We start from the raw sequence: 20,354 nt of genomic DNA, 5'->3' as shown, positions 1-20,354 counted from the left end.
GTGATGTTGTGGAAAGGTAGGGACTTTGGGGTGTCACTCCAAGCCCAGTGAATCTATACAACTATAAGACGTTGGTGACCCAAAGGGCTTAATGTACATTTAAGCGTGAGTAGAAGGATATTCTATTAAGTTTTCTTCTGTTGCACAAGGAAAAATGCTGCACACTTGCAAAGAACATCCAAGTTTAATTATCTAAATTTCTTTAATGCTTAGTTTTATGAATTTTGAATAATTTTTATATTTTGATAAGTTTATTATATTTACATTCATTTTTACAATATGAGTAAGGTACAATTGACACAGAGCAACTTTCCCCAGGCTCAGTTGGGTCACCAAACTCCAGCGCAGCTTCAGCAGTGGTGACTGTCAGTGGAGAGAAATGGGGAGGTGGGAGGTGGGGACTGGGGCGGTTGGCTGGGCTGTGGGAATCTCTGAGACGCTTCTGGGGTGGGAGGAGGGGGCATCCTCCTGGTGGTCTCTTTGTTTGTTTCCCAGGCCAGGCTGAGCCTTCACCTCCTGACCCTGTGGGAAGCACAAGTCGGGCCTGCGCTCCACCCAGGAGGGGCCGAGGGCGACAGTCTGACTGGGAGCTGAAGAGAGTATGCGATTCAGAGTCAGACAGGGCCCTGCCAGCTGTGCCATCTCGGGCCAAGGGTGATGCCAGCCCTGCTCAAGCCACACAGCTCCTGCAAGGAGCAGGGGAGAGGATGGAGGTGAGAGTGTGGCATAAGCCCAGTACAAGAAAGTGCAGTAAATGAATCGTGTCATAGGAGCCAGGAGCACCAAGAAGGCATTCTTTTGCTGATGTCACAACATTAGCATGTCAAAACAGGAGTATTGAGCATTTATTAAGCACATACTATGTACGCACATGCTCAGGAGAGTGATGTGGAAGAACGCGGAGCCACAGGAAGCTGGCAACCTGCAGTGTTTACAGACTTCTGGTGGCCACTAAATCAAGAGGCACTTCCCCTGTCCTCAACTTCTTTCCTCTGTGTCTGGGGACTGGGTTAAATGTATTCATTCAACAAATATGTACTGAGTATATGTATCAAAAACTGAGCTAAGCACTAGGGGTTCGGTGGTGATCTGAACAGAGAGGGAATCTGGCTTATAGCCCAGTGCTAGGGGAGGGGAACAGACAAAAAGTAAACAAACAGTACCAGACCAAACAAGTTAATATCCAGCTGTGGAAGTGCCGTGGAAGAAATGAGCAGGTGATGTGACACGGTGCAGGGAATCAATGTAGCTGGGTTAAGTGAGGAAAGGCCTCTCTGTGCAGGGAGGGACATGGTGGTATCCAGTCTGAGCTGCAAAGCCACAATGACTTAGGGTCCATCACAGCTTTACCACTTGCTAGGTGTTCCATCTTTGGCAAGCTGATTAACCCCTCTAAGCTTCAGTTTCCTCACCTATAAAATGGGAGTAAATATCCAATCTGCTTTATAGGATTGATGGGAGGGGTACATTAGATAATGCAAGCACATTATGGTAAGCACTCATTAAATAATAGACTATTTCTATCTCATTCAGCCTGGGCCAAGTACCCACAGTTCATGGGTTAGTCCCTATGGAGGAGGACCATGGGGTGGCCCAACCCAAATACTCCCCAGTCTACATTGCCAAACTGATTCCAGAGTATCTTTCTCTCTCACATAGCAGGGTCTCAAACTCATTTGTCTCTAGGACCAGGCAAATGAGTACAATAAGTTAAGAAGTGGTGGGGATGGTGGCACACCTTAGAGAACAGACCCTGCCTAAAGGAAGCAGCTCCTGCTCAGCTTTAGGGGATGTTTGCCATGTTGAAATAGGGGCCTAGACCTTCCCATTTCTCAAATAATGGGGAGAAACCTATTTTATGCAAAATCTTGAGACTGTTCAGTGTTTGCAACTGAAATAAAAACTTTCAAAGTACTGTTGGGGGCATAGAAAACACTGGATCAGCCAAGACGGTCTACAGGCTTGGTTTGCCACGTCCACTGACCGGGTGCCAACACTGAAGAATGCAGAGCCAACTGGGCAGCAGGCTCGCTGGTGGAAAACTCCTAGGAGCTCAAGGACCACAACTGGTCAACAAAGAATGGCTGGGATCAGAGCCTGAATGGGGAGGGGAGAAGGAGGAGGGAGACTTTATGAGGAAGGCTTTGTGGAGGAGGAGACCCTTGAACTGGACTGTGTGGATGAAGAGCAGGCAAAGTCATTCTGGGCAGAAGAACAGGTTTGAACTATGGAGAAGGGAAGGTGTTTCCACAGACCTGGAGTGCATTTGGGGCGCAAGGGGATTTTGAGGGAGAGCTGTGGTCTCTATCTCCAGATCCCAGACAGCCATGTGCGCCCAGCAGACACTCCTAGCCAGTACCTCTCAGCACTGGGTGTGATGTGAGCCTCTGAGACAGGCGGGGTGAGGTAACAGAGAGAGTGGCCGAGTACTGAAGGTAGAAGCCAGAAGCCTGTGCTTAGACCCGCCATTACCATTTCCAGGATTGCATTCATTCACTTAGGCTATAGATCCCAGCAAGCAATCGTCGGCAGCTGTCCGTCTCGAGAGACGATGGTGTAGCTTCTTAAGAGTCTATCTGCACCGCCGAGAATGGCTGTGCAGTCCAACTCGGGAGTGACACGGTATCTGTCTCCTCCCGTGTTGAATCGACATCTTACGATGATGCTGGAGTGTCCTCTCCAGTGAAGCTGAAGCTACAGAGCCTGGGCAGGGTGATATGGAGGGTCTGCTGTTGCCCATGCAGCAGACCCCCCCTCTCTTCGCAGCTGAAGGGTCCAAGGGAAAGACGGAGTCAATACAGCTTGGCTTCAGGTGCGCCGCAGGAGTTGCCGGTGTTGACTACAACATCAAACCGCCTTAGGGACTCCGGCTCCGGATTTTCTGTCGGGGTTTACTCCCTTAGCCTTTCCCCTGAAGAGGTATGCCGCAAGGCAGCGGAGGTTTTTGGAGTCAGAGTTTTCCTTCTCTGATGTGCCCTGACTGGAAGATCGAACCAGCGACACTTAGCCCTGGCTGGTTTGGCTCAGTGGATTGAGCGTCGGCCAGCAAGCAATAATCATTTATGAACTGGGGGCTTGGGCTTTGAAGAGGAACAAGTCAGGATTAGTCCCTGCCTCTAGGGAGCTCACAGTCTGATGGTGGCCACTGAAGAGAGTTTGGAACAGCTTGCTTTACAATGCTTTCCTCAAAAGAGGGCTCTGCCAAATTCCTGGGAAGCTAGTGATAGGTTTGTAGAGGAGAGGACCTTTAAGCTGGGTCTTGATTGGTGAGCAGGAGTTTCCCAGGGGAATAAAGTGGAAATGGCAGGAGGATGTATGCAGAAGCAGCAGCATGGGAAATGAGCAGGGGCGTCGGGGACCTGCTTCAGGAATACGGAGTTCATTCAATCACTTGACAAATACTTGAGTTCCTGTGTGCCAGAGGCTGTGTCAGGCACTGGAGGGCATGATAAACAGGTATTCTCCACCCTAACAAAGTTTATGCTATTTAATTTCTCCGTACCTCAGTTTCCCCATCTCTGAAATGCTTTACATACCTCTCAGGGCTTCACTGAGGAGTGAATAGGATTACACGGTTAACATATTTGGTAAAAGGCGAAAGATTTATACGATTTGAAGAGAAACCAGAGTATGGTTAACACACTTGGGAAGATAGTGTCACACTGGCATGTAGGAAATGCTCATTAAATATTTGCAGAACTGAAATGGCTTCTTGCCTTGACTCCCTGATAATCTAGCTCTTGGAGTTAACCTGTCATAGACTCGCTAGATCAGCAGGTTCGTTCAATGAATGAAGACCCAAATGGCAACATGCTACATGCACTATGCACTTCACACACACATCACTTACGGCATGCCTGTCAAGTAGATATTATTCTTGATCTTCATTTTACAGTGGGGGAAGCAAAGGCTTGAAGATGGTAAGAGACTGGTCTAATATGCACAGATAGTGATAAAGGACGCTCCAGATTCTGCCTCCTGGAAGCCTGACCTCAGAGCCCCAGCACTTAAATGTGCCACATAGTGTTGCTCATGTTGAGAGGGGGTCTGGACGGCCTGACAGAAAGTGTTTGAGAACTTTGAGGGACTTTGTCCTTCACTCTCCAGCCATCTGGGATGGCTCTCAACAGTTATCTCTCAGGTCAGGGAATCTATCAGTCAGTCTGTCTGGGGCAGGGGAAGTGAGAAGGCATCATTCCTTTCCTGGGAAGAGGACACTTCTGGTCCTTCTAGTAGGAAACAGATCCTAAATTAAGAAATACCTGTAAAAATATTAGAAAGTGACTGTTAGCCTCTGTCCTGAGGAGGTGACAGAGACTCGGGTCCTTCCAGGGTGCCAGAGCTGGAGCGAGTTCAGAGATGGATGGGCTTTGACAGAGTCATTCTTGCCGGTCAGAGAGTAAATTCCAGACCTCCACACGGCTCAGGGCCAATACACATCAGAAATGAGCTCTGTCTGCAGCTCCCGAACCTTGGGAAAAGCAAGACACTCTCATCCATGGGGAAGCTATAGGGCTAAAAGCACAGGTTGGGCTAACAAGCAGTCCTGCCCTTCTCATGCCAGCTGTTTCCTCTTGTAACTTTGTGGCCTTGGCCAAGTGACCGTCTCCTCTGAACATTTTTTTTTTCGCATCTCTGAAGAGAAGACAAGGATATAATCAATGCAATGATTAGCAGAGTGCCTACTGCATTAGGTGCTCAATAAATATTAACTATTGTTCTCTGATGGGTTGAAGAAAAATTGTTGCTTGCCAGATGGTCCAACTCTTTCTTGTAAGAATAAGAGTGATGGTTTACGAACTCTTTACATGTCAGAGTTGAAAATGGAAGTCCAATGTGTGTTTAGGGATTCTATGTTTGCTTTATTTATTTTGTATATTTAAATATTTTATCTAAAAATATTGATGACTGTTATTAGCATTTATTTTAACTGATACAGTTATTGAGCATGTACTATGTGCCACATAGTTCAAGGGACATGGGATGACTAAAGCTTTATCCTTAATCTCAGGAAGCTTCTGGTCCAGTATAGGCCAAGCTTGGTGGATAAACTGCTCTGTGCTGAATGTCCCTGTTTAAACAGGGACCACCTGGATTCTAGGACATGAGGAGGCTTGTGAGGTCTGGGTTTTTAGGACGCTGACTTCTATACCACTGTCTAGCTACATGCACCTCCACTGTGCTGTCATTCTTGGTTCCCATGTCCTGGTCAGGGGCTCCCACAGCACTAAAAACAATCTATCATTGGTTTTTATTTATATATTCATAACCTGGGCTACGGTGCCTTCTGCCTCTGAGGAGGTGTCTGATGCAGATAGCTGGGGCTGATGACACCCAGCCAGCAAGCCCCCAGGCTGAGGAAGTTGGGTGACAACCATACTAATATCCAAATGCATGAGGCTTTACAAATATACCTGGTTTTGGAGCATGTGCAGCGTTTTAGAGTTTACTTCATTTAATCTGCACGGAAGGAGGTATCTCCAGTCATGCTCTTCACAGAAGGAAACCGAACAGGGAAAGGTGGGTTCCAAACCACAACTAGAACCCCATCCCACCCAGGTTTTCAAAGTTGTCTGATAAGAATCACAGGGTGCTTGTTAAATATGTAGAAAAAAGCCCTCTCTTCACGTTCTAATTCTGAGGGTCAGGTTGGGACTCAAGAATCAACAGTTTAACAAATTGGCGATACTTATCTTTGGGCAAGTCCAGACACATTCATTGATTTATTTAGTTAGCTAAGATTTTTTTGGTCCCAGCTGTGGGGATCCATACTGGGGGGAGAGCATGATGAACATGACAGTTCCCAGATTTAAGGAGCTAACAGTGGGCTGAGCAGATAGATTGTCCAGGTCCCTGGATCTGCAACCCAGGTCTCTCTTAGGCAATGTTCCTTCCTGCTGGGTGGGACTGGCTTCCACCCAGACACAAGGTTGGAGCCTGCTGGGCCCCCTTCCACAGTCTAACACTTGCTCAGGGCTGAGCCTGTGGTTCTTTGGAGCCGGAGGCATCCTATGAAAGAAGCCAAGGTGTGCAGTGGGACTTAGTGTTTCAGTAAATGTTAACCAACTGCTAATGTGTTCATTGGCTAGAAAGGACATGCTTTCCTGCATGGAGGAAAGCAGTTTAGCCTGACAAGAGGCAGGGATTCACATTTCTTTAAAGGTAATTCCAGCACAGAGACCTGACTTTGCACCTGGAAGGGAGGCCAGGCAAGGATCCCTCTTGAGCTGGGCCCTGGGACCAGCAAGAGGAAGGGGGCCCCAGAGAGCCAGAAGTGAGAGGTCTTCTGAGGGCACCGCCAGGTCAGACAGGGAGAAACTGGGGGCACAGACATCACGGGCAACACCTTTTCCCTGAAATTGCTGAGGTGATGGGTGTCTGTGAAGGGAGGAGCCTGGTGCCACCACAGGCACCCCACGCGTGGTGGCCAGGATCATCTGTCAGCTATGCTTGGCTTCCAGCTCCAGCCGATCGCTTCCTTTTTCCAGCGGAAGAAGTCTGGCCTTCATCCTGGTCACTCCTGACCTCTGTCTTCCCCAGGAGACCACTTACATATTTGAAGCAGGACCCTGTGGGCCTTGGTCTGGAGCTCACTTTCTTTGTTCCAGCAACTCTGCGTACCCAGTAGTTTCCCGGAGGCCGGCCCTCCAGATGGGCCCTGCCAGGTAAGGCCTGGGGTGCGCAAGGACGCCATGCTGGACAGTGTCCTGGAGGACTGCACCAGCCAGGCTAAGCTGGAACGTCATAGGCCAGGGTGGGTCCACACCTTCCCTGGTAGCCACCAGGGTCCACCACCACCCTCTACCTGCTCCTTGTTGACCCAGACATACATTTGGAGGTTGGAAGGACAGGAAAGGGCAGGGGCCCCAGGTGAGGGTAGAGTAAGGAAGCCACAACTCTGACCTGGGAATCTACAGGCGATAAGCCTGCTCCCTCTTGGAAATAATACCTAGGAGCGCCAGGTGCCCAAGACCTGACAAACTAGAGGGTCCTTGGACCTTTAGGCTCCTCCAAGGGCTGTGTGGGTCTCCTCCCCACCAGGCTCAGGCCCCGCCCGCCCCCGGTAGGGGGTCTCTTTGGGGGACATCCCCTAGATTGGCGGGGGTGGGGGGCGTGTATATGATCTTAAAGCTTCCCCCAGGGAGGTAGGGCGGGGCTGGGCAGCTACGAAGGCCCTGGATATAAGGGCAGAGGCGCCGCTTTCAGGCCCGGCCAGCTCACCATGCACGCCCACCGGCTTCTCTTCCTCCTTCTGCACTTCTGTTGGGCCCTCCTCCAGGCGGGCGCCGCCACAGTAGCCCCCGTGCTCCTACGTATGAGGGGGCTGCCCTCGTCGCCATCCCCTCTGGCGTATATGCTGAGCCTCTACCGCGACCCGCCCCGGGCGGACATCATCCGCAGCCTGCAGGCTCAAGGTAGGCTGCCCCACACCTCTGAGCACCCCCGGGCGCCTCGGGTCCCATTCTACCGCCGGCCTCCAGATCCGTGCGGGGGACGCCGCCCTTGAGGACGTACCCACGAGCTCGCAGAGCGCGCCGGGGGTCTGGATCTGGGAGTGTCTCGACGTATGCATTGGCTCCGGCCCAGCGTTGTTGGGTGGCGGGATTGTGGCGCTCCGAGTGTGTCCCGGACAGAGACTTCTGGGTTCCGGGTCTTCGAGGTAAAGCGCGGCACTGTAAATGAGAGACTGATCGTGCCACTTTTTATCTGTGTGGTTTTGTTAAATTACGTAATTTGGGGCGCCTCAGTTTGCACATCTGTAGAACAGGAATAATGGTACCTCCCTTATAAGTTTGTACTGACAAAGCAAGCAAGCGCGCGTACACACACACACACACACACACGCACGCACACACAACGCTCAGCACAAAAGCAGGCATGGCAATAAATGGTCGTTAGTATTGCTACAATTATTTTGTCTTGTAGAATTTTTTCCTTTTCGCGAGTGAGGGTGAACAGGTATCCGGGTTTGGCGCTGAGAGTGTCTCAGGATGAGAGCAGGTTTCGAAACCGGGTCTCAAGCATGTAACAACAAGCATTAGGATTCAGAGATGGGACACCCCAAAGTCGAGAACTGAGGCAAGTTTGGGCTGGGGAGGTGTCAGCGTCCCGGGTTACACTGGGTTCATGGCCTAGATTTAGAGGGGATCTGAAAGAGGCAGTGACCATGGTGATCTGGGAGTTTCGCCCTCCAGCACCGGAGAGCGTGTCTGGGCACTGGGCGCGGCGGGTACGTGGGTGTTGAGCAGAGGGAGCCCTTCCCGCGAGGTTCCCTTACCCCGCGCAATCCACATCCTGGACTGGTGAGGGGAGCTCTGCCGCCCTGCGCCTCCCGCAGCTGCCGGGGCTAGACAGCCCTCCCCGGGGCCCAGGCGAAATCCACATCCGATAATCTGATCTGACTGCCACCCGCCAGCCTCTTGAGGTCTGTGGGTGGGGCCTTCTAGGTCCCTGGCCTGCCTAGTCTCGGGTCAGACAGCTCATGACCCTCTCCGGAAGGGTCATCTGGGGACCAGCCAGACTAGGGACACCTGAGAAGCGGGGCAATTTAAAAGTGCTGGGCAATTCCACCAGAAAGCTGCGGCGGGGGCAGGGGCGGAGGAGGGGCGCGGCGTCAAGGCTGGGGGTAAGGGGCGGCTGCGCAAAGCGAGATGCACTTTTCCAGTTTCTTTTCCCGGAGAGTTCCCGAAGGTTTGTTGGTCAGTCTGGGAGCCTGGAGAACTAGGTTTCCGTCCCTCAAACCCTGCTTCCCAATTCCCTTGTGTCCCTGACACTTCCGTTGATTTCTCTGGTTTGTTTCCTCTTTTGTAAAACAGGGAGGTGGCTTTCTTTCTGCCTCATTTGTGTGTGTATGGTAAAATATATACATAACAAAAATCGATCATTTTACCCATTTTCAAGTGTCCAGTGGCATTAACTACATTCACATTGTTGCAAATTGGCTTCACTTTTTTAAAGCATTGAGAAGAGACCACCTGGAGGGAGACTGACAAGGGACGTCCTACAAACTGGTTCTTTTCTGGGTTAGTAAGCTGCACTAGGATGGTGTGAAATGGGCGTTAGCTGGAGTCTTACCAAATTGGCTTTGCATCTATGTCCCTCACTGTTGAACCACTTTCACGTGGGACGTTCAGTTTCTCATCTGCAGAATGGTGGCAAAGGTGGGGGAGGATTTAAAGGAGACAATGTTTATAAGACACTTGGCGGGAGGGCATCCCAAACAGCGTTTATTGTAGAAGTGGGAGATATTGTTTATTTTTTCCCCTGGGGAGAGCATTCTTAGCTTTTGTCAGGCATCAGTGACCCCCCAAAAAAGATTATCACCCCTATTCTAACATGAACTGGAGCCAGATCTAGGAGCACCTGTCAGTGTTGCGTCCCAGGGGGCCCTTGACAGGAGTCAGAGTGGTGGAGTCTCAGACTCTTCCAGTGGGAAGGAGTCATTTCCCTGCCCTGTCTCCATTCCCACTGCCCATCCCGGTAACAGATGACTAAGTTCCCCTGTCCAGGTTCCTGTCTACAGCTGCCTTCATTTCTAACTCTGGACTGGGCACAGACGGTTGATGATGGCTAGTGTACACCGCACTTTGGTGGTTGTGCTAGGTAAAGCGCTTTACACACATCTCGGTAAATAACATCCTGTGAGGTGGATACTGCCGCCACTTCCCTCTTACAAAGAGGAGAACTGAGGTCCAGAGAAGGTCTCAAATATTAACCTGCCCAATGTTAAACAGCAAATGGCAGTATGTATTCGAACCATCAACCCATTGACCCATCACTGGAGACAACAGGGCCCCTGCTCTTAGCCACTTAACTAGAATGCCTTCCTGTAAAAGGCCATTTGTGGATACTTGAGATAATATGTTAACTCCTGGTGCCTGTGGCCAGGAGTTGCTACATGTTCCACCTAATCCCCAGGTGGCCAGGTGGTGCTCAATGGGCAGCAGGTTTTGTCACCCTCCTCCCCACACCTCTGGGGAGAGTTGCTAGTCTGGGGCCGGTTATTGCCCCCTGCAAGTGCTAATGAGGAGGGAAGTGGAAATAAAGTGAAAAGGAGCAACTAGGGATTGACTGGGAGAAGTTGCCGAAGGCTGAGCCTGGGAATTGCCCCTTCTCCTGCAGGTTGGATTTCCCGGAGAAATTCATTTACTGTCTGACCCGGCATCCTCTATGTGACAATAGAAAAAGCAAACAGTTATGTGGTCTGCCCAGGACTTAAATCAGAGATTTAGGATCTATATAGAAAAGGTTACTGTTTTTATTTCTAATGAATAACCCTTGACTTTTCTTTAGCAATAAACCCTCAAACCTCTTAATTCCCCTGGACCTGATAATGCAGATATGAGTAAGGCATTCCTATTGCGAAGAAGAAGAAATTGGGCTGAAAAAAGTTAAAGATCACTTTTAGGTGACCTGAAAATTTATAAACCCGTGCCAGTTTCAGACATCAGACCAAGTTGGTCCAGGACTAAAATAAATGGAATGTGCTTCCTGTTCTTTTCATCCATGTTGGGCTTAGTTGTCCTGGGTGGGTGGAACAGGGCTGTGTGGGTGCTTGCTGTGTCTGCCCTGGGTGTGTGGATGGCCTGGGGCAGGAGAGGGCGAGCGCCCTGCAGGTAGAGAAGAGAAGCCACTGGGTGGGAAGTGCGAGGTCAGTGCCACAAGTCAGACTTAGAATGCTTTGAGCAGCCTGTAAGATTGCCAAAACCTGAAGTTTCTGCCTCCGTCCTGAGGAACGGGCCAGGAGGAGGGTAGCCAGCCTTTGGTTTCTGTTGCCTGTGCCTCCCTGAGAGCTCTGAGCCTTTGCATGAAATATGCATACCAACTTCATTGTGCCTGTGAATCGGGTCACCCTTTCTAATGAGAACACGGAGCCTGGGAAGGCGACTTGCTCCAGAGTTAGTGGGTAAGTTGGAAGCCCAGGGTTTAGGTTAAAAAGCTCGGGGCATGGCCATAGACTGTGTGTGTGCGTGTGCGTGTGTGTGTGTGTGTATAGAGGGGAGGGGAGATGAACTCATCCAATTTTTACCAGTTGTTCCCTGGCTTTGGAGTGTCTTGAAGGGGAATAGCAGAACAGTGATTTGGAGTTTGGACTTTGCAGCTAGGCAAATCCAGGTTTATTCCTGGCTCAGCAACCTTCTAAGAATAGAACCTTATTTTAGGTAATTTAACTTCTCTCAGCCTCAATTTTCTTCATCTCTAAAATGGGTTCAATAACATTCCCAAATCATAGGGTTAAGGAGAGGATTCAGAGAGGTGATTCGTATCAGGTAAGAGCTCAGCCATGAGCTATGGTTGTTATTACATCAACGGAGACTGCAGGAGGTCCCCACTCAACCTGCTCCCTTTCTGTGTTTTGTCCCACCCAGATGTGGAGGTGGATGGGCAGAACTGGACCTTTGCTTTTGACTTCTCCTTCCTGAGCCAACAAGAGGATCTGGAGTGGGCTGAACTCCGGCTGCAGCTGTCCAGCCCTGTGGACCTTTCCCCTGATGTCCCGCTCTCCATTGAGATTTTCCACCAGCCAAAGCTGGAGGCAGATCAGGACCCAGCCAGCTGCCTGGAACGTCTTCAGATGGAACTGTTCACTGTCACTCTGTCCCAGGTTACCTTTTCCACAGGTAGCATGGTCCTGGACGTGACCAGGCCACTCTCCAAGTGGCTGAAGCACCCCAGGGAGCTGAAGGAGCAGCTGTCCAGTTTGGCTAGAGAGTGTTGGCAGCGGCCCCCCATACCACCTGCCACCAGTGTGCTCCTCCTGCTCTACTCCAACCTCTCTCCTGAGCAGAGGAGGCTGGGTGGCTCCACCTTGCTGTGGGAGGCTGAGAGCTCCTGGCGGGCCCAGGAGGGACAGCTCTTCCGGGAGAGGGGCAGGAGGCACCCTCGACATCCCCTGCCCAACAGGAGCCAACTGTGCCGGAAGGTCAAGTTCCAGGTGGACTTCAACCTGATTGGCTGGGGCGCCTGGATCATCTACCCCAAGCAGTACAATGCCTATCGCTGTGAGGGCGAGTGTCCTAACCCTGTGGGGGAGGAGTTCCATCCGACAAACCACGCATACATCCAGGTGTGATGCCAAAGCCTGGGGGAGGGCAGGCAATCTGAGGGAGAAAGTGGCTGTACTACCATGTCAGGGGCACAGGACTCCAGCTTTGCTATTAAGTGACTGTGTTCGTTTCTGCACAGTTATGCAAGCACCGACCAGCGGCCAGGCCAGGTACCAAGGCCTGGGACATAGAGATGACCAATGACATCATCCTCAGGAAGCCTACGTGAATTTGTGTCCCCTTGGGTAGCCTTGAACACATTGCTTTCCTGGAACTTTTTCCTTGTCTTTCATAAAATTAGGGGTGGAGGCTATAGTCTAGAGGGTCTCACCTCCTCCCGAACCCTGACATTCTAGGAAAGGAAGTTCAGAATCTGGAGTTCAGAAATAAAGAGGTCTGGGTTTGATTCCTACTTATTAGCTGTGCAATATTGATCAACTTGCTTACTCTCTCTGATCCTCAGTTTTCCCACCTGAAAAATGGGGAGAGTGCTGCTGTATTTCATAAGGATGTTATAGGGTTAAGTGAGATGATATGTATACTGCATGTATAGTAGTTGGCAGGCAACAGGCATGTTTGATGTTATTGTTACTAGAAGTTTGTGACTCACTGATGAAATGGGGACTGCATTTATGGGGCTATGGTTGAAATAATACTATCCTACCTACTGTAGTTCTGCTGCCTAAAATAGTTAGAAAGGCCATAGGCTATCACCAGGTACCACTAATCAGCCTAAGTTCTCAAAGGTGGTGGAGGAAGAGGAATGGAAGGAGAATGAGATGGAGAAGGAAAGGAAGAGAGGCTAATATAGTGGCCCTGATATTACAGGTGGCCCTGCCCTGCTCTTAAAGGTCATAAGGGACCAACGTGTTATTTACTCCAAGAAGCCTAAACCGAGAATCCCTTGAACCTATTGTGCATCCTCCATGCCTAGCTTCAGACAGGGTTCAGAGGTTCTGGGAGCATGTGAACTGACCTCATGCAAGGGAGGCACTGGTGGGGGCCAGCTCATTAGAGGACCTGTCCTTGGCAAAGGCCCTCATGAGCCTCTCCCAGGCCCCACCTCACTCCACCAACCCACTTGTAGCAGATCAGAGGGAACCACAGAGACCCAGATAGTCCCAGTTGCCAACTCTGACCTGAAAAGATGTCACTGGGTCACAGGGAGGGTGCCCAGTTCCAGAATCCCAAGGGGTTGTTACCTTTTCTCCCATTGATACTGTTTACCCTTCTCTGGGCAACAAAGAAAATCCCACAAGAATTTCCACATGACTGTCTTCTGCCTCGTATTTTTGGAGCTAAGCTAGCAGTTTCTTGAAATATTTTTAAAACTGATATTCACTCTAGACTATAACAATAGGAGAGCATATAATTTAGCTACTGTTCTACCCAGAAACAGCTTTTAGGATCTTCTGTTTAAAAGATGCTTTAAAAAGAGCAAGTTATTTAGAAGTTAAGAGTTGATGATGTATTGGCATGCTGATTCCTTTATAAAAATAACTTTCTCCTATTTTTCCCAGAAAGTGATTTAGAGTCTTTTTTACCCTTTACCCAAAAATGACACTATTCTGAACTGACCATTGGGATAAAAATTGACCCCTCCTTCTCCTCCCTTTCAGAGTCTGCTGAAGCGATACCAGCCCCACCGAGTCCCTTCCACCTGCTGTGCCCCAGTGAAGACCAGGCCATTGAGCATGCTGTATGTGGACAATGGCAGAGTCCTTCTAGACCATCATAGAGACATGATTGTGGAAGAATGTGGGTGCCTTTGAGGAGATCCTGGAGGGCTGCTGTTGTCTATATCCTGGAAGTTTGGGAAGCTCCTGGAAGACACATCAACCATCTGATCCAAAGAGGAGAAATAAAGGGGGAATGCTGCTCTGTCCACCAGACCAGAGGAGGCAGCCTGTAAATGAAGGCCCTGTGGAGTCTGGCTAAACACAGAGGCCGTCAGGAGAGGGAGAAGGAAGCCTGTGAAGCAGCCTTGCTGGGTTTTCTCTTTACTGAACAGGCAGTGGCCAGTGAAAGCACTAATGCAAGAGTTCTTTACCTGACTTTTTAAACCTGTCAGCCCCTAGAAATTGTATGCAAAAGTTGGGATATATATGCATTTTTGAGGTGAGATGAGGTTGTCTATAACTTTTTTGTATTTTCGAAAGTGGTCTTTGACACCCCCATCCGCAAAGATTAAGCATCACTGTGTTAAATTAAAAAGTCAGACACTCTTGTTGCCTCAGGCTGAGTTAGGGGGCCCCTCATCTTTCTGGCTGGCCAGTAATAATCTGTTGGCCTTGTCCAGGCTCCCTGAAGTGGATCTCTGCTAATGAGTGGTACAAACAATAAAGCCTTTGTCTAGTGCTTCTAGGCCAGCTGGTGCCTTTGAAGGGAGAGGCAGGAACTTGTCCAAGAGAACTGGCCACAGTGGACTACAAAAGCTGGAGCCCTCAGACACCCTCCGAGTCAGTCTGCCTTGGCAGACACAATCTGAGTCTATTAAACTTGGCGACTGTTTGCCTCCATCTCTTAATGCTTGCTATTAATGAGGACCCGAGCTTCCTATCCAGTAGGGGGGAAAGCCCTGCCCTGGGTGGCAGATTTGGGTTATGGTCACAGCTCAGCCTACTGAGAAGCTGTGTGATCCTTATCTTTCAGGTGAGTAATTCACTGCTCTGCAGCCTTAACCCATGACCTGAAAGCAGTTGGATCCTAATGCATCCCTGTGAAATGTCCGTTGGCAGGCTCAGAAGAGCTGTGAGTTTTAAGTCAGGCTATCCTCAGCTTAGTCACCATCTCCCTATAAAGCCTGCTGAGCCCAGGTCCTGCCCTCCCTTTTATCTATCCTTTATCAGCTTTTGCTGCTCATGGTTCTAAGATCGGCTTAATTTTAGGTTCCTCATAGCAGCCCAACAAAAGGAACACAAGCTTTCTTGTAGGAGACTCCCATCAAACACACAAGTCTTTGCCTTCGGGATGAAAAGACCCTAAAAGTGGCAATTGTATGTTTCTCTTTTCGGCATTGCCAAAACAGCATATATATATATTTTTTTTTGGCAGGGCAAGGGGGCCATTTTGTTGGGAATGTGAATCCATAGTAAATCTGCCTCTGCTTTCCCAAGAAGCCCATTGACTTGTGCTCCATCCAGCCTTTGAAAAATGATCTCAATCATGTGAGGACCTTGCTGAGTTTAGACATGATTCAGCCGCAGCCTTGGTTGAGTCGAGGTGGTAATCCTGGCCCAGGAAGGGGTTGGCAAGGCTAGAGTCAGGCCTGGACCTGAGAAACCTCAACGCCCCAATTCAGGAACCAAGTTGATCCAGTTGCTCATTTGGAGGGGAAATAGACCTGTTCTGCTATAGTTCAGGTTCACAATAGGATTCTACATCTGACTACTTAGAAAGCAGTGGAGTTGGGAGGCCTGGTGAGGTCAGCTTTTGTCCCATCCTCTCCTAAGTGAGGCCCCAGAGAGGCTGAGTGGCCTGATCACACAGCTATGAGTGGCTCTGGTCTCTGGAGCCCTGGGGGCACTGTCCTTAGTAGCTTCTAGAGGTCTCTGCTCCCCTAGCTTTGGATCAAGGCTATAGCCTTTGAAATCAGATGTGAATCCCAATTCCACTACTAAACTGAATTTCTTGGGAGAGAAAATCCCATCCTAGGGCTTTAGAGCATCTTAATACTAAGTAGGTGCTGAATAGTTCTATGGTTGGGGCCAGGACAGCAAAAGGTCAAACTATTTGTGGCTACAGCTTGTGGGAGTGCTCTGTGAGCAGCTCTGACAGACAAGCCTCACTGAAGATGAGGCATTGCCTTATACCAAGCAGAAGACCAGGCACAAAGGAGGGAAACTCAACTCTGCTGACTCTGCTGGAAGTTAGGGCCATTCTGCTGCCCAGCCAAAGGTATTAGGGCCAAGCCTAGCAACACAGCTTCATGGTCTGGACCCTTTGTGCTGGTGAGTGCTTTGTAAGTCAGAGGGAATATTATCTCTAAGAACTTAGTCCTGCCCTAACCTGGGGGTCAGGAGGGAGCTTTTATAAAAGTCAGAGGTATTTTAACTTGCTCTGAAGGCAAAGGTCTTCTACTGTTTCTATAGCAGTGCCGAGTCAGTAGGTAAGTGGGACAAAGTGGATGCATTCCTCTCCTTGGCTGGGGAAGTGGGTGGCCTAGCAGGAGGTAGGAATGGAGAAAAGGAAAAACAAAGTAAGAAGCAGGAACATAGGACACATGGGTTGGGAAGCAGTTGCGACTCACATAGCACCATGTTTATCTCAATCTTGCAAAGCCTCCCCTTTTATTAGCAGCATAACTCTTACCCCCCTCTCCTAAGTTGCCTTTGAGGTAATATCCTACTTGTCTCTGGGGCAGAGTAAAGGACGAATGGAAGTGCTTTCAAAATTATTTGGCCGTCTTCCCTAAAGGGATGCTTCAGTCCTGGGGCTCCCACCACCAGATGGTGGCTGCAGTCGGCAAGCCTGCTGTTCCCAAACTTGCACACTCGGGAAAAGGAGACCCAGCTGACCAAGTTCTGGTGTCACACCAACCGAATTGTGCTCAAGCCCTTTAATGAACTCAATGTACAAGGCACTGGGCTCCGCGCTTTCTAGGATCTTACCTGAGCCTCACAACCACCTAGGGAAGACAAGGCTAAGAGAGACTCCTATTGGCAAGAATGCGGCTACTGCGCAGCAGAGCTGGAATCCAGCCTGTTATCCAAAGCCTGTGCTAAACCTCTAGGCTGTCCAGATGGGAACAAGGAATCTGAGGCTCATGCAGCACAGTCTGGTTTATTTTAAGACATCAGATATACGTACAGGGCCAGATGCACAAAGTCAGTGCTCCCCAAGTGTCAAGAACAGACATGTGGCCAACTGCTTTAACCCATCTCCCTCACCAGCCAAGTCTCCCAGAATGTGAAACAAAGGGTTTTGCTTGAAATTAAAAAGAATTAAATAGAACACCAAGTTGATATTCAAGATCTTTATTGATTTAACTGTAACAGCAACCATTGATGAGAATTAATTTTTTCCCCTAATTTCCAAACACCTGCTGGTTTGGAAGGACAGCTGGACAAAAACAAAACCCCGAAACAACTAATCACAGAATCACACAGGACTGCCTCAGGACTCCATTGTGCCCTCTGCTATCCATCTGTGACAGTGAGATGGATGGGAGGGAGCTGGGGATGAGGGGGAGATCAAAGAACTGGCAGTCTCCGCTTTCCAATTCAGACTGGTTGAACTAGGCCACTAAGACAGGGAAGGGCATTTTTTAATATATAAAATATTTTAAAGATGCTTAAAATGGACATCTGAATATGTGAGTGTACACGGGGCTCTCCAAGCCACCTTAAGGTTTCCCCCTGGGTAACAGGGTCCCCTCACCTAGGTGGAGAGGTGGGCTCCATCTCCAGGTGAAGGCAAGGCACTGGCTCACAGTACTTGGGTTGGCATACACAGCAGGAGCAGGATGGCTCACTCGAACGACTCGCCCTTTATCGCTAGTGTTCCTTACCCGCTCTCCTGGTTTCAAGTAAAAACTACCCTTGGCTGGGGCTGGGTTTTTGCCCCTCCCCAATTTTAAGATTAAGGTGGAGGGGAAGGGATTACAGTTGGGCAAAAATGAATATTCTGTGCTAGATTCATGGACTCCTCTAAGTCTGAAGTGTCTAGGCGTTCTGGTTTTAAGAACCAACAAGAGCTCCCTTTGCAAATTTCAATATAGGCAAGTGATTATCAAGCATTGCAGCATCTTTCAGTCAGCCTCTCATAGAAAGGTGGCAGGGCTAGTTTAAATACCCCCCAAAATGTGTTTTCCTTTAGACATATTTTCCCTCAGGCATCCACACAGTACGGCCTGCTAGGGCTGCACGCAGAGGTTAAGCAGAGAAACCACTGGCCATCTGAACAAGGTCTTGAAAGAACTTCTAAATCTAATCTTTGCCAAAAGGTATCCATTTCTAGGACTAACCCAAAGAAATGTAAATTCTAGAGTGTGAGAAAGGTGACATAAATAATTGTTTGAAAAAGTATGTATCAATCCCTAGTCTTCAGTAAAAAGTTTTTGTGACCTAGCCTCAAGGAAACTCCAACACTAAAACCGAAAAATCATTACTAGAACAGGAAATGCCCCTGGGGTATAAGCATTCTAAAGAATTGAGAACCAAATGCCTCAAAATATGATTTCATCTTTTATTAAAAGCTGAGAGAGAGGTAAAGAACTTGGTGGTGGTGGTGATGGGGATAGTAAGTGTGGTAACCATGTTCCCCCTCTCAAGTCCAGACAGAAACTGCCCTCCCAAAGAAACAACACTTCTTTAAAACAAGTAGTGCCCCATCCCAAAGGACATGGGTGGGTGATTGGGTTTCGTAGGTTAATAAATAGCTGCCTATATGCATGTAGTACGGAAACATACCAAGAAGGGAAAGTTCTGACCCTAATAAAGGAACTGGGCCTCCTCTTTAAAGGAAATTGCAAATGGCTGACGGCCTTGGCTCAAGCAGCCAAGATGCTCGCAAACCCACAGAGGAGCCAAGATGGAGAATGGGAAAAGGTTGTTTCTGGGATATTGCTATCAATACGATGAGGTCCTTACGCCTTGATTCAAAGCAGGTGCTTAATACACACTGGCTGAATGATAGTCTCTGGGGTGAAACCTATACAACTTAGCAGTCTGCATTCTAATGGAAATGTCTGAACCAGGAAGGTAAGTTCTGACCATCCCAAAGAGCTGGTAACCCAAACAGCAAAAATAAAACACCATCTATGTTGACTCCACCTTCAAATCAGGAGGAAAAGCAAAATTTATTTGAAGGTACTTTAAAGATGAGTTTCTTACTTCTGAAAGAAATAGCTTTTTCTCATTAGCTGCCTCAGTAGCAATGTTTTTTATTCAAATCTATGTTATAGAAAGCAGGGCTACAGGTAAGAAAATGCTGGTAAGAGGCAGAGCATAAATTCATACAAGAACCTACATCTTTGAGATGTCTGAAACCTCAGAAAACTTGGGTGGGCATGGGTGCCACAAACACATAGCAGACATTCACTAAGAATGTACTGAACTGACAAGCCTCACCTAAGTGTCTCTCAAAGGTGAAGACTGGATTGGTTCTCTTAAAAAACCCACTTCCATCAGGAAGCCCAGTACCAAGAGGGTGCACAGAGTTAACCTGTACACTGGACTTAAAGGAACAATGAAGCACAGACGTTTCTAATTCCCAGATATTCCCTCCTTTGACAAGTAGCTTCTTGGCTGACATCTGACCCGTCAGTTTCAGCTGGGGTAGCTGAAGACCAGGTGTCAAGCATTGACGTTCGTGGACGTGGTCCAGATGCTATCATCTCTTTCGCCCTGAATCTGAACGCAAAAGCAAACAGGGCTACAGAGAAGAAAATGCTGGTCAGAGGCAGAGTGTAGAGCCATACGAGATGAGTTCTTGAAGATGGCTTCTCTTCAGCTCAGTAACCCAACATCCAATTCATGTTTGCTCCCTTTGCTGGACAACCCTGACTCCGATTAAGTCAGCTTCAGTGGATCAGCTACAAGGATCCAGTTCCCTTTTTCAATTCCTGCCTAGGAGGGATAGCATCTAAGAGGCATTGAGTCTTAAAGACACCATACCTAATACTTGCAAAGCAGCATCTATGGGCTGCTGGTAGTCCGGCAAGTGTACAGGTATTATATTCTGGGGACTGCCATTTCCAGCCACCCCTCAAAATCAGCAGGTTGCTTTCAGTAAAGAAAGGCTGTCTCTTATCCCCGTTTGGTAACACACATCTTAAGAGAACTGTTTCCAGGAGCAACATGTCTCTCAATATGTCACCTAGTTTAAACCTGAGCCCCACTCCCACTGGCCTGGTTTCATCCTCTGTTAGGAATGAGGTGGTTTTAAGATACATCCACAAATTCTTTGATACTGCTCCATCCAGTATATGCAGTCTAATTCTCCCCTTGAGTGCAGGCTGAGCTTAGTGGCTTGCTTCTAAGGAACAGAATAAGGAAGCAAAGGTTTGTGCTTTCAGAGACTGTTAATAAAAGGCACTGCAAATTCCTGCTTGTTCCCCTCCCCCCAGATCACTTGGGGAAGCCAGCGGCCAGTGCCCTACACAGAGACCCACATGGGGAGAAACTGAAGCATCCTGCCAACAACCACAATGAGAGCTTAGAAGTGGACTCTTCAGCTCCAGATGACTGCAGACCCTGCCAACATCTTGACTATAACTTTCTGAGGTCCCTGTGCCAGAACCATGATGCTAAGCTGCTTTTAAATTCCTAACCTACAGAAACTGACAGATGATATTTGTCCTTTTGA

The 20,354-nt window shown here is 48.8% G+C and overlaps 1 protein-coding gene across 1 annotated transcript; it reads left to right on the top strand.

Moving 5' to 3' along the window:
* Positions 1-7,222: 7,222 nt before the first annotated feature.
* Positions 7,223-13,864, top strand: NODAL (nodal growth differentiation factor). Its single transcript, XM_090279460.1, has 3 exons — positions 7,223-7,415; positions 11,370-12,067; positions 13,667-13,864. Exons 1-3 carry the CDS (start codon positions 7,223-7,225, stop codon positions 13,817-13,819), a joined length of 1,044 nt encoding a protein of 347 aa, XP_090135586.1. The 3' UTR covers positions 13,820-13,864.
* The last annotated feature ends 6,490 nt before the right edge of the window (positions 13,865-20,354 follow it).

The sequence above is a fragment of the Furipterus horrens genome, unplaced genomic scaffold (genome assembly GCF_987537825.1).
Source record: "Furipterus horrens unplaced genomic scaffold, mFurHor1.1.pri manual_scaffold_5, whole genome shotgun sequence".
In the NCBI taxonomy this organism is placed as follows: domain Eukaryota; kingdom Metazoa; phylum Chordata; class Mammalia; order Chiroptera; family Furipteridae; genus Furipterus; species Furipterus horrens.
Note: the sequence above shows the minus strand (reverse complement) of the source record. Positions and strands in the feature narration are given on the sequence as shown.